Source organism: Rhinopithecus roxellana, chromosome 4 (assembly GCF_007565055.1).
Source record: "Rhinopithecus roxellana isolate Shanxi Qingling chromosome 4, ASM756505v1, whole genome shotgun sequence".
Taxonomy (NCBI): domain Eukaryota; kingdom Metazoa; phylum Chordata; class Mammalia; order Primates; family Cercopithecidae; genus Rhinopithecus; species Rhinopithecus roxellana.
The window spans coordinates 165,985,708-165,998,773 of record NC_044552.1 but is presented as its reverse complement, the minus strand read 5'-3'; the positions used below and the strand labels follow the sequence as shown (position 1 = coordinate 165,998,773).

At 35.7% G+C, this 13,066-nt stretch overlaps 1 protein-coding gene across 2 annotated transcripts in view; it reads left to right on the top strand.

Moving 5' to 3' along the window:
- The window catches only part of CEP85L (centrosomal protein 85 like), a 248,816-nt gene that overhangs the window by 65,203 nt on the left and 170,547 nt on the right, over positions 1 to 13,066 (top strand). For both annotated transcript variants that reach the window (XM_030928400.1, XM_010353245.2), the window contains one exon: positions 12,023 to 12,181. In XM_030928400.1, the coding sequence (XP_030784260.1) occupies positions 12,023 to 12,181 (159 nt within the window). The remainder of the gene's footprint in view (positions 1 to 12,022; positions 12,182 to 13,066) is intronic.

The following is a 13,066-nucleotide window of genomic DNA, read 5'->3' as shown; positions in this document are numbered from 1 at the left end:
TGGGCAGAGGACAGTGGGGGAGAGAGTATAAGGAAGATAAATGGAATCAAGAGTTCTTTTTTGGCCATGTGAAATTTGAGATCCTTTTGAGAAATTCAGGTGAGATGTTGAGTATGAAGTTGGGTATAAATGCTGGAGCTCAGTAGGGAGGTTGCTGGGGAGAGATAGGAATTTGAGGATTACTTGGGTATAAATGGTGTTTAAAGGTCATGGGTCACACCGAGAGAATAGAGAAGACAGTAGAGGACTAAGCCCTGGGACACTGCATTTTCTCTTCAGGCAGAGGAAGATGAGCCATCCAAAGACGCTGAGAAGGAGCAGCCAGGGAGGTAGGAGTAAAAGCAGAAGAATGAAGTGTTCTAGTAGACAGGAGCCTGAAGGCAGTAGTGATCACCAGTCTCATGCTTCCAGGCAGCCATGTAAGATGAGTAGAAAATGCATCAATGCATTTGGCCAGTTTTAGTGAGATACTTAAAAATTTGAAATTAGAGATTATCTAATCCAGTGGAGCTGACTTTATTGCATAAGGATTGATACATAAGTGTTTAATAAATGTTTGAATTACTTTCTCTTTACCACTTATTAAGCTAGGGTGACCAGTTGTCTAGGTTTGCCTGAAGTTTCAGTTTTAAAAAACTAGGGGATGTGTGTATAGGTCGCCTAGGACTGAAGGGTTTCATGGGATTCCTTACATTAACAGTGGCCAAGTCTTGACCAGAGTACTCTGTCTGCTCAGGGCATCTGAACCGGTGTTGACAGTGTTCTCACCCATCAGAATAGAAGATTCTCTCAATCAGGGAACCAGACTTTAGTACTGTATCTAGTTTTATTTCATGCTTATATTAACCTTTGTCTGATCTGAGAATCTACCTCAGAAAAGTAACTCTATCCCTACTTTTGCTTTTTTTCTCCTGCCATAAATTGTTTAAAGACTTCATTAGGTAGTGCTAAATTAATTAAAGTGGTTGACAGGATTTTCAGTTCCTTCAAAGAGAGAGTTAACGTAAGTTCAGAAACTGTTGTATGCCTTTCTACACTGTTAGTGTGACTTATTTGCTTTATTGATACTCCTTTTGAAAATAGTTTTTAGTATTAAGTTTAGAGTTCTGAAATGAACTACAGTTTTTAGTTATATATTTCTCTGGAAGATTTTGGGATGAAAGATTTGGACTATGTTTCATGTAGTTTAACATTTTCTACCAGTTGGTTACATTGCTTTTGTAGAGGCAGAGATTACCTCCTGACCATAAGAAATTACGTATATATGGCCTTGCCATGACATTTCTGAAGCTTTTCTAAAGCATTCTCATTAATACTGAGCATTCTGTCTCATTTTAGGAATAATGTACTGAAAAGTTAGACTAGAAGTTAAGTGCTTTAATTTTGGGAACAGAAAACTTCCGTATATTTATAAATTTTCTCAATTATTTTGAAATATTTTAAGACTTTTTATTTTTCTTTAGCCATTTAAATGTATTGTTTATGGTTCTTACGTTCTAGGACAATGATAAGCCTGTCTGAAACACCAAGTTGTATATATTTGTAGTGGTTTTATGAACAGCCTCGTTAGTTGTTAACTGTACCTTATTTTCCCAGTTTTTAAACAGGAACAAGGACTTACAAAAAACTAAATTAAATACGTGGCTATTATTCCTAATAGTTGCCAAAATGCTTTTTTGAACACAACTTTTTTTTTGTTTTTGAGACAGAGTCTCTCTGTCACCCATGCTGGAGTGCGGTGGTGTGATCTTGGCTCACTGCAACCTCTGCCTCCCAAGTAGCTGGGATTACAGGTGTGCACCACCACTCTGGACTGATTTGTTATATATATATATTTTTAGTAGAAATAGGGTTTCACCGTATTGGCCAGGCTGGTCTTGAACTCCTGGCCTGATCCACCCCCCCTCAGCCTCCCAAAGTGCTGGTATTACAGGTGTGAGCCACCGTGCCCAGCCTAAGAAAAGCCAATTAGCTTAGATTGAGCTAGATTTTAATGTAGGTATTTTTTGACTAGTGTGTTTATGTGAGAAAGTATACTTACTTGATGCTGCTAACCTTATTTTAGCTGAGTGAAAGCATCTTCAGTGACTGCTTAATTCCCAGTCTTGGAATCTGATCTTATTTTATTCTTGATTCTTTCTTTCTTCTGGCCTAGAATTTTATGTCTGGTTAGAACCTAACTTTTCATGTCTGAGCAGATCTTTGGATCTCTTTTGGGATTGGAGCAGCATCGTTTCTCAGTCCCTCCCCATTTTGCTACCTGTTGTTTATTTGTTTTTGGCACATTGTTGCAATCCTTTCATAAAAAGGGTAGGTGTATGGCAAATGTTTTGAGACTATAGAGAATCAATGGACTCCTTATTTTTTAGACATGCCTAACAGTAAACATTTCACCCAAGTGCTCCTGTCTTAAGTATACAGTATTTATTATACTTTATCAATTTTAAAATGTACTTTAAAAATGTTTTGGCATTTCTGATATCTGAATGCATCATGTAATTCAGGGTGTCATTTAATTGGCATCCTTTTTTCTAGTGGTACATACAATTGACATATTTTAAAAATTATTTTTTCCAACTCGCGTATGCAGATACATGAGTCACGTTGATTTCCAGTATGCCTTCTCCATATTGAGCGTTTCATTTGAAAGCATCATCTTTACCCTTATGGGGATCAATGGTTATTTTTTCAAACAGAAATTCTTGGTGACATATGACTGTCAGATCTGATTTTGTAATTTTTTTTTTTCTCTTGCACAAGGAATGTTGAAGAGTGTGCATGGGAAGCATCAACTTGACTATTTTCTTGCTTGTTTATAGTTATATTTTTAGTATTATCTTCAGGTTTTTCAACTTCAAGTTTCTTTGCATTAATATTTTAGAGCCACAAATCCATTTTGTGAGGTTGCTAAAGTAAAACTACATAATGTTATCGATATGCAAATCTGCTTAACCAGCCGTGAACTGCAATGCATTACCACACGAAAAAATCAAATGAACGAAGGAGAGTGTCACTGTCAAGCCCTCTGTGTAGAACACCTCCATTTATGTTATATATACGTAACATAACGCTCCGATAATCCGATAATCCGAGTAAGGGCACTAGTGTTAACCTGTATGTTAAATATTGTAGCAAAGTTTAATATGTTAATTTTTCCTAAAGATACTTTTTGATATAAACAGAAGTTGTTTTCTTCCAGCAGCTTGCCAGTGGCTTGGCTCATGTACTCCCTGGCATGCATGTATTCATTTTGGAGATCGTAGGGATAGAAAGCTTATGCTTAATCTCTTGGAATAACGTTAAAAAAGTGGTGGTTATCAGAGAGATGGGCATTGGGTTTGTGTTTTGAAGAAGATAAGTAGTTGTAAACATGCTAGTAGGATGTTAATATTAACAGAGAAGCTGGTGACAGTGTGGATGTCCTTGATTGAATAGGGAGGGAAAAGAGCAAGGTTAAAAACTTGGAAGAGAGTGGGGTACTGTACCTCATGAGGAGCAGAAGAATTATTGTTATGTGGTATTTGTCAGATGATTTTTTTTCTCACTATTAAAGTTACACATGCTCAGTAGTAAAATGTTGACTCAGTACAGAAAAGCTTAAAGTGAAGTAAGCTTTTTCATCTTCCTTTCATGCCAGTCCTCCACTCCATTTTTAATAGTTTTTAAGTTATCCTTCTGGAAAATTTCTATGCATGGACAATAATAAAAATAATAACATTTATTGAGATCCTAATCATACGCCTGGCACTTTCAAAAATATCTTTACAGGCCAGGCGCAGTGGCTCACATCTGTAATCCCAGCACTTTGGGAGGCTGAGAGGGCGGATCACCTGAGGTCAGGAGTTCGAGAACAGCCTGGCCAACGTGGTGAAAACCCATCTCTACTAAAAAAAACCCCACAAAAGTAGCCATGCATGGTGGTGTGTGCCTGTAATCCCTACAACTTGGGAGGTTGAGGCAGGTGAATCTCTTGAACCTGGGGGATGAAGGTTGCAGTGAACCGAGATCACGCCACTGCACTCCAGCCTGGGCAACCGAGAGAGGCTCTGTCTCAAAAACAACAACAAAAAACTTTACATGTTCATTGATCACAAACAACCCTATAATATAGGTACTATTCTGTAATTTTTTTCTTCTTACATATGAAGAAATTGAGGCACAGAGAGGTTAAGTGATTTATGAGGACTTACTGCTAATAAGAGGTAGAATGAACCTGAACCCAGGTAGCCTGGTTTCATAGTGCACATCTTTTCCACTGAGATATACTGGCAATTCTATGATAAAAGAAACAAATTAAGACTATTGGAGTCACTTACCCTAGAGATAAATAGTACTGAAATGGAGTGGAGGATTGGGATGGAGAAAATAACACTATGTGATGTTTCTGCCATCTTAGCTAGATATTCTGCACAGTGTAGTATAAGATTTGTTGGATTTTTCTTTTTGGCTACTGTTAATATGAACATTTTTTCTTACAGTTTAATGTTCTAATTTTTTTGTGTGACTTTTGTGTCTTTTTACCTATTGGAGACTGTTTTCCCATGTTAGGAATGTTGGCCGTCAGCTCTCTAAATTATTTAAAATTACTTTGAAAAAAAGCTGCATTGATAGATATTTACTCATCTCTAAATAGATACTTAAATGCATACTGGCTCAAGGGATAGTTTAAAATATCCTGGATTTTAAAATAAGCAGACAACAACCACCAAACAGAACCCCTGTTTTAATCCTTCTTCTAAACAGAAAGATATTTTTGTAGTTACTTGTAAGGCTTCCAAAATTCTAATTTTATTCTGTGAACATTTGTTAGGTGTCCAGTGGTTATAATGACTACATTTATTGAGACCCTGTATAAGTGTGCAGCTCTATGCTAGGTACTGGACACTAAAAAAAGTTGCCTTTCATTTTTCATAGTTTGGTGAGAGAGAAGAAAGTCATATACATATGGGTTAATATAATTTAATAAATGTTGTTGGAATTTTGAATAATATATTGGGAGTGAACAAAGTACTAGTTATTTAATGCCACCTAGAGGAATCAGGGAAGACAGAACAAGTTAATTCTGAACTAGGACTCTTAAGATACAGAAGTGAAACAGCTTGGAGTCATGAAAGAGTCTCATCTGTTTGGAGGAAGTGATTAGGTAAGTGTGGCTGGATAGTTTTTGTAGGTAGAAGTTGCAAAGTAAAGCTGACAATTGGTGAAGAACTTTGCCTAACTTAAGGAGTTTGAATTTTATTTCATATGCCGTTAGGGGCTCATAGATCTATGTAAGTAGAAGAATAACATAAACATGCTTGATTCTAGAAGATAATTCTGATAGTAGAGTAGAGGCTGGCTTGAGTGGAGTTATTCCAGCAGCAGAATAGGTTCTTCTTGCAAAAGTACTTGTTAATATTTCAGAGATGTTAAAATGTGAACCACATGCTACTTATGTAATATGAGGGTAAATACGCTTTATCTACTATTTTATTTGAAAGGGTTGGTTTCCAAGTTGATTTTAAGACCTAATGGGTGACAGATAATGTGCATTCTGAAAAACATTGCAATTTGTATTCTCGATTTGTATTTTGTATTCAGCTTATTTAAAACTATAAATCTGCTTTGTCAGTAGTATTTTTATTTTCTTCGATTTAGAGCTGTCATTAAAATATTCAGTGAGATTAGTTCTTGTTCTCAGTGCAGTTACATATATATTCAAATACTGTGGAAGACTTGATACTGTATGCATTTTTGCTTCCAATAAAAGAGCTTCAGAAATAGAATAGGTTGCTTTTTTATTTAATGCTAATCTTCCTGTCTGAGAAATACTCAGAATTTTTAATGTTATCCCCAGGCAGCTCAGTTTTCTATTTAAAAGAATTAAAAGTAGTATTAAAAACATTAGTATTGAAAAATGTAACATATTGTCTTCCAAAGAGGAGTTGCCATGTAGAGTATCTTGGGATCTTTGCTGTTCTTACAGCAGTGCTTTGGTCTTTAGGTAAGACATTATTGCCAGAGATTATTCAGCCTTATTTTAAGTTTTATGTGTATAGTGCATACTAGATATCAATATTCCCATTTCAGTAACACAGTCTTGTAACTATTCTGTGAGAAAATTTTCCTTATTAAATCACTTGGTCAGCGTATTTCACATGTACTTCTTCCTGTATTGTGTTTTTGGATTGACTTGTCTAAAGTCAAGTCATGTCATTCTTCTTAGACTGTGAATTTTTTCAGTCTAAATTAAAAGATTAGAATGTTATTTTCATGACATTTGTTAATCATCTTCAGTGTTTGAGGCACATACCATACCAGATCTTCTTTTTAAAGATCTTTTTTTTTAAAAGATATTGCCTAAAAGCATAGTTATACTTAAAGGTTAAGGAAAATTAGTTCATGTGGGAGGAGATCAATTTATATAGTTAATTCTTTTCTTTCTTTTTCTTTTTTTTTTTTTGAGACAGGGTCTCACTGTGTTGCCCAGGCTGGTCTTGAACTCCTGGGCTTAAGCAATCTTGCTGCAGCTTCCTGAGTAGCTGGCATTATAGACATGTGCCACACATGATGTATATTGCCTAATAGCCTATCAAAAGGTTGTATTTTTGTAATGAACAAATTAACATTACCATTATCAGTGTATGGGAATATCTAGGAATACTGTTGTTTTGTTCTTTTAACATTTTTGCTAGATTGATAGCTGAAAAATAGCATGTCTTCTGAATTTGATACTGCTTGTTTACCAGTGGGCTTGGATGATTTTTCTGAGGTTTTTATTTATTTGTGTTTTTCCCTTTGGGGTTTGTCCTTAGTCCATTTAGACTGAACTCATTTAGTATTTATTTATTTATTTTTTAGTTTGCTTATGATCTCTTTATAATTATGCATTAGTACCATATCTGCAAATATTTTTAGTGTTTACCTTTAATTTTTTAAATATATAGACAACTTTTTTTTTTTTTGAGACGGAGTCTTGCTTTATTACCCAGGCTGGAGTGTGGTGGCATGATCTCGGCTTACAGCAGCCTCAACCTCCCAGGTTCAAGTAGCTTAGCCTTCCAAGTAGCAGAGACTAAAGGCATGTGCCACCATGCACACAGGCAAACATTTTTTTGTATGTATATTTTTTCTTTTGTAGAGATGGGCTTTTGCCATGTTTCCTAGGCTGGTCTTAAACTCTTGAACTCAAGCTATCTGCCTGCGTTGGCCTCCCAAAGTGCTGGGATTACAGGTGTGAGCCACCCTGCCTGGCCTCGACAACAATCTGATGATTTATGTGGTTGCTTACTTTTTGTGTCCTTCTGTAAAAATCTGAGGTTCAAGTTTATCAGGTGATAGTACACTGAAGGAAATTTTAGGAAGACCATTTCTCTGAGTTGCTAAATAAAAAGGCTCTAAGTATGTACTGTTCCATGATTCAAAGATAGAATTTAGAGTTTCTAGAGGGGTGGAATGATAGCATGTCTTAGATCATTTTCCCTGACATTTCTCATAGCTTTTTTTGTGTAAGAGCTAGATAACAGGTAGTTGAGATTGTACTGATGTGCTTTGGAAATCTGTGGAATAGGTATCTTATTGAGTAGATGATACTGAGATACTGTGATGGAAATTGAAGATTACAACTATTGTTCTTTGCTAAATAGAAGACTGTCCCCACTTTCACATCTGTAGACAAAATTAGGTTTTTTCTAGTTTTCCCAATGTTGTATTCAAGTTGTCCAGAGAAACAGAGCCAATAGGATTTATTTAATTAATTAAGAATTGGCTCATGAAATGATGGTGGCTGAGAAGTCCCGAGATCTGTGAGGTGATTTGGCAAGCTGGAGACCCGGGATTGTTGATAGCATTGTTCCAGTCTGAAGGTTGGTAGGCTCAAGCCCCAGGAAGAGATCAGTTCAAGGTTGAAGGTAGGAAAAAGCCAGTGTTTTAGTCAAAGGGGATCAGGCAAGAAGAATTCTCTTTTACTTAGGGGATGGTTAGCTTTTTTGTTCTGGTCAGGCCTTCAGCTGATTCAGTGAAGCCCACCCACATTATGCAGGGCAATCTGCCTTATCCAGTCGACCAATTTGAATATTGAGCTCATCCAGACACCTTCATGGAAGTAATGTTCGACTGCATATCTGGGCACCCTAAGGTCCGTCCAGTCAAGTTGTCATGTAAAATTAACTATCACATGTATTCGACATTGTCCAAGAGTTCCATACCATATGGATAAACTGAGATCACTTATTCTGGAAAAAGAAACCTAAAACACTTGTTGACATTTATTTGTCTTTGTAATCCTTCAAAATTCTTAGAAGTGCTTTCATGAATTGTCAGATTCTGAGCAGCCTGGCTTACTGATATGTCATCTAGGATGAGCTTACTTTTCTTCCAAATAAAGGATGGCTGGAGTTACTTATTATGAATCAGTTGAATTTTAGGGAATATTTTCAGTTAGAATGATTTTTTACCCTGCATCTCAGGAGTCTGCAAACTGGTCCCCAGGTTACATCTGACTTGTCACCTGTTTTTGTAAATAAAGTTTTATTACAACATAGCCACATCCGTTTTATTGTCTACAGCTGATTTAGACTACAGTGGCAGAATTGGCTAGTTGAGACTGAGATTGAGTGACCTACAAAACTGAAAATATTTACTATCTGGCTCTTGACAGAAAAGGATTTTGTTGAACTGTTTTTCTGGCAATAGTTAATTATACAAGACTAATGATTGAAGGTTATCCTAACTTGTGATAATAACACCATAGCATTAGTATATACAGTGGGGCTTTCCTCCCCATTACTGGAGTGAGTGAGTGAGTGGAGAGAGAGTGAGAGAGAGAGTGATTATTTCCTTTTAATCTACAGATTGCTTATTGGCCAAGACTTGTCAGCAATAAATAGGGTGGAGGTGTGTTGTGGGCTTTAATGAAGCGTGACTTTATACTGCTCAAAATAGTTATATTGCCTAAAAGCAAGAGTTTTAATTTTAGCCATTTTATGCAGCTTTTGTAGAAATTGTTACTAGGAATCTGAATTTGTATATCTTGATCTATAGCTGGTTTCTAATCTCAGAATCAAATGTTGATGTAATCTGTAAATCAGTATATGTAATTTTCAGCCTTTCCCCACATAAACTGGTAGAATGAATAATAATAGTAACCAAAGATGGAGTAAATGTTCCTGTAATGTATTTCTTCCTTTAGTAAAACATAGTCAGTGTTAGCATTTAGATACAGAGCTCCCGAAAGCTTTTTCCATGTATGTAAATGTATAAACTCTTCTCCAGCTGTGGAATCGTATTATGTATATAGCTGTGTAAAATGCTTCTCTTCCATACACACTTAATGTATTTTGGACGTTCTTCCATGTTAAAAAATAGGTTGATAAAATCATTTTTAGCACTTAAACATTATCAACTAATTTACAGTATATATTTTGTTCATAGGCATTTACTTACTTTAAGCAGTGCTGTCAGGAATGTCCTTATACTCATGTTTATTTGTACTTGTCTGATATTTCCTTAGGATAAATTCTCAGTAGAAGGTCATGTCTATGTTGAAATTTAGATACCACTTTCCAGTTTGTCCTTTAGAAAGGTTGTACCAATTTGCAAGGCCACAAAAATATATGAACATTCCCCTCACTTGGTTGACACCAGTCTTTCATTTGTCAACTTGATAGTTTTAAAAATCCGGAAAATTTATTGTCTTTTTCGCTTCTCCCACTATTAGTGAGATTTGGTATCTTTTCTTATATTTATTTTTCATTTACATAAAGTTCCAGCCAATTTATGCTATTTGGTGGGTATTCTTAAAAAAAAGATTATCCAGCTAATAGGTTTGCACTTGTGAGACTAGGCTGGTTGCCATTTTTGATAATGGTTTAGGCAGGACTTTGAGCTCATTTAGATGGGATGTTACCTGATTGAAAAAAACATTTTCGGCCGGGCGCGGTGGCTCAAGCCTGTAATCCCAGCACTTTGGGAGGCCGAGACGGGCGGATCACTAGGTCAGGAGATCGAGACCATCCTGACGAACACGGTGAAACCCCGTCTCTACTAAAAATACAAAAAAAACTAGCCGGGCGAGGTGGCGGGCCCCTGTAGTCCCAGCTACTCGGGAGGCTGAGGCAGGAGAATGGCGTAAACCCGGGAGGCGGAGCTTGCAGTGAGCTGAGATCCGGCCACTGCACTCCAGCCCGGGCGACAGAGCGAGACTCCGCCTCAAAAAAAAAAAAAAAAAAAGAAAAAACATTTTGGTATAGATTAGAGACCACAGATCAGAATTAGAATAGATCTGGTGACAGAATGCCTTCTTCTGGTGCTTTAATGTGAGCGTCGAATCACTTGAAGTCTCATTCTGAGAGAAGTCTGGAATCTACAAAGCTTTAAGTGGTTGTTCTGGACCTCAAAGCTGGTAAAAGTGTCTCTTTGGACAATATTTTTCAATTTTGATTTGTTAATTTACATGTATAAGACTTTTAAGGCTGCTTAGGTACTTTATACGTCTGTAAAGTATATACGTCTAAATTTAAGTGATAAATTGCATTTAAATAAAACTTTAATAATGTGACAGTGTTTTATTAAAAATGAATCATTAATGTTGAGCTTAGTATGATAGAAGTAGCTTTAGGTCTGGTTTTATTAATTTGTTAATATGTTTTGATTTTAATATTAACATAGAGAACGACTGTTCCTCAAAGTGTGGTTAAAAAAAACTGGTATAATTAATTTTATGCATGTTTGTTGTTTTGTTACCCTTATGTTTAAACTGCCAGAAGGCATTCTTCGCATGCCGGTTTCAATAGGGTATCACGGAATAATTCTGTAAAGCTATCTTGTTTCAAATAATGGTAAATACCCAGTGATGTCATTTGCTCTTTACTTAGAAGCAACTGCTATTTCAACTGTAAAACACAGATGGGGACATTGAATTACGTGATAAATCTTTTTAAGGTTGCTATACAGATACAGGAGCATTGAAATTTTGTGGAAATAATGTGTTAAGGTGGCTATTCAGATAATCTGTAATGTGCTTATTAATTTTTTAAGAACTGTCATTGAAATGAAAGCCTAAAATTCATGTGGGGAACTTCTTAACTTTTTATGAATAATTCTATAAGCCCCAAATTGAGACTCACTGTGTTAGGCATTAGTAAAGATTTGTGCTTCTACAGGTTTTATATAAAGTTTAACAAATTAAAAATTTCTCTTTCTAATTATAGTACAATAACAATTTCTAGATGCTTATTTATTTCTGCATCTCACTTGTAACAAATAGTACAGATTGGCACTGGTCCATGGATATCCTTTGAGTAGCACTGTACTAGACAATAAAATAAGTGATGGGTAAAACAAAAAGTCAAATAAAAGTTAAGTAAAAATGGGTAAGTGAAAATAAACATTGAAAGAACATTGAAAAACCTTAAATTAGCTAAAAAATATTTAAATTAAAAGGACAAATCAAGCTAAGAATGGGAAAATGCTGTGCTATTAAACTTATTAAAAAATAATTAAGGAAATAATTCAAATAAAATAATGTAAAATAATTAAAAATTTTAAGTGATGATTGATTGTAGAAAAAATTTAGTAGATAGTAGAAAAAATGGATTGTTTTCATATTCCATGTGGATATCCTGTTTATATTATCATGCATTATTATTGAATTTTTCCTGAGCCCTGATTATTCTCAACTAATGCATGTATGTGGAATCACAGATGCCTACCTATCAATTATTCTAGAGCAGAGTACTGACATTTGAAGATAAGTGGATAGTTTCAACATTTTTAATAACACAGCAGTACATCTTTAAAAGTTTAATGCCCAGAAGCAGAAAACAGAGTTCTTCAGCTAGAAAAAGCTTATGTAATCACACTTAAATGATATATGTGTGATATATACATTTATTTGGTTAATTTTGTTGATCATTTTAAATTATTTTGGACAGAAAAGAACATTTTATACCTTTTATACCCTTGTGTATTTTCCACAAGGTAAAAAAAAAATCTTCTGCCTATTCAGATATATGTGTTAACTGTTACATATTTCCCTTTTTAGGCCCAGATTATTCATCAGCATGGCTATCTGGTAATGAATCATTGTGGCAGGCCACAACTGTTCCATCTAACCATCGAAATAACCATATCAGGAGACACAGTATAGCTTCTGACAGTGGAGACACTGGCATTGGAACTTCCTGTTCTGATAGCGTGGAAGGTGAGCTAAAATTCTTATTGTTTATATGTGAATCTTTGAAGAGTGGTTGTGGTACAAGAATATTCAGGGGATATGTTTTATTGTTTCATACTGAAAATTATAGTGTGAATATTTAATAATGTTCAGTGTTACTATATATCAAATAAAAAAATTGTCCCTCTACTTGGCTCACGCCTATAATCCCAGCACTTTGGGAGGCCGAGGCGGGTGGATCACGAGGTGAGGAGATCGAGACCATCCTGTCTAACATGGTGAAACCCTGTCTCTACCAAAAATACAAAAAAAAAAAAATTTAGCTGGGCGTGGTGGTGGGCGCCTGTAGTCCCATCTAGTCAGGAGGCTGAGGCAGGAAAATGGCGTGAACCCGGGAGGCGGAGCTTGCAGTGAGCTGAGATCGCGCCACTGTACTACAGCCTGGGCAACAGAGTGAGACTCTGTCTCAGAAAAAAAAAAAAAAAAAATTGGCCCTCTAGTCATATTAGAGTTTTTCCTTTATCTTTTTAACTAAACTTCTTATTTTGAGATAATTATAGATTTACTTGCAGTTTTAAGAAATAATTGTGTTGTAACCAAGGTATTGACACTGATAGAGCCGAGATTCAGAACATTTCCAGATACCTCATGTTTCCTACACCCACTTCTCTCTCTGCCCCATCCGCTTTATCTCTTAACTTTTAGAAGCCACTTACTCTCCATTTCTATAGTTTTGTTTTTCAAGAATACTTTATAAATGAAATCATAACAATATGTAACCTTTGAAATTGGCTTCTCTGGATTTTCATCCAGTTGTCAATGTGCCAACAGTCCATTCCTTTTTATTGATGAGTAGCATTCAGTAATGGTGGTATTGGAGAGAATCCACTTTGTTTAACCATTTACCTATCG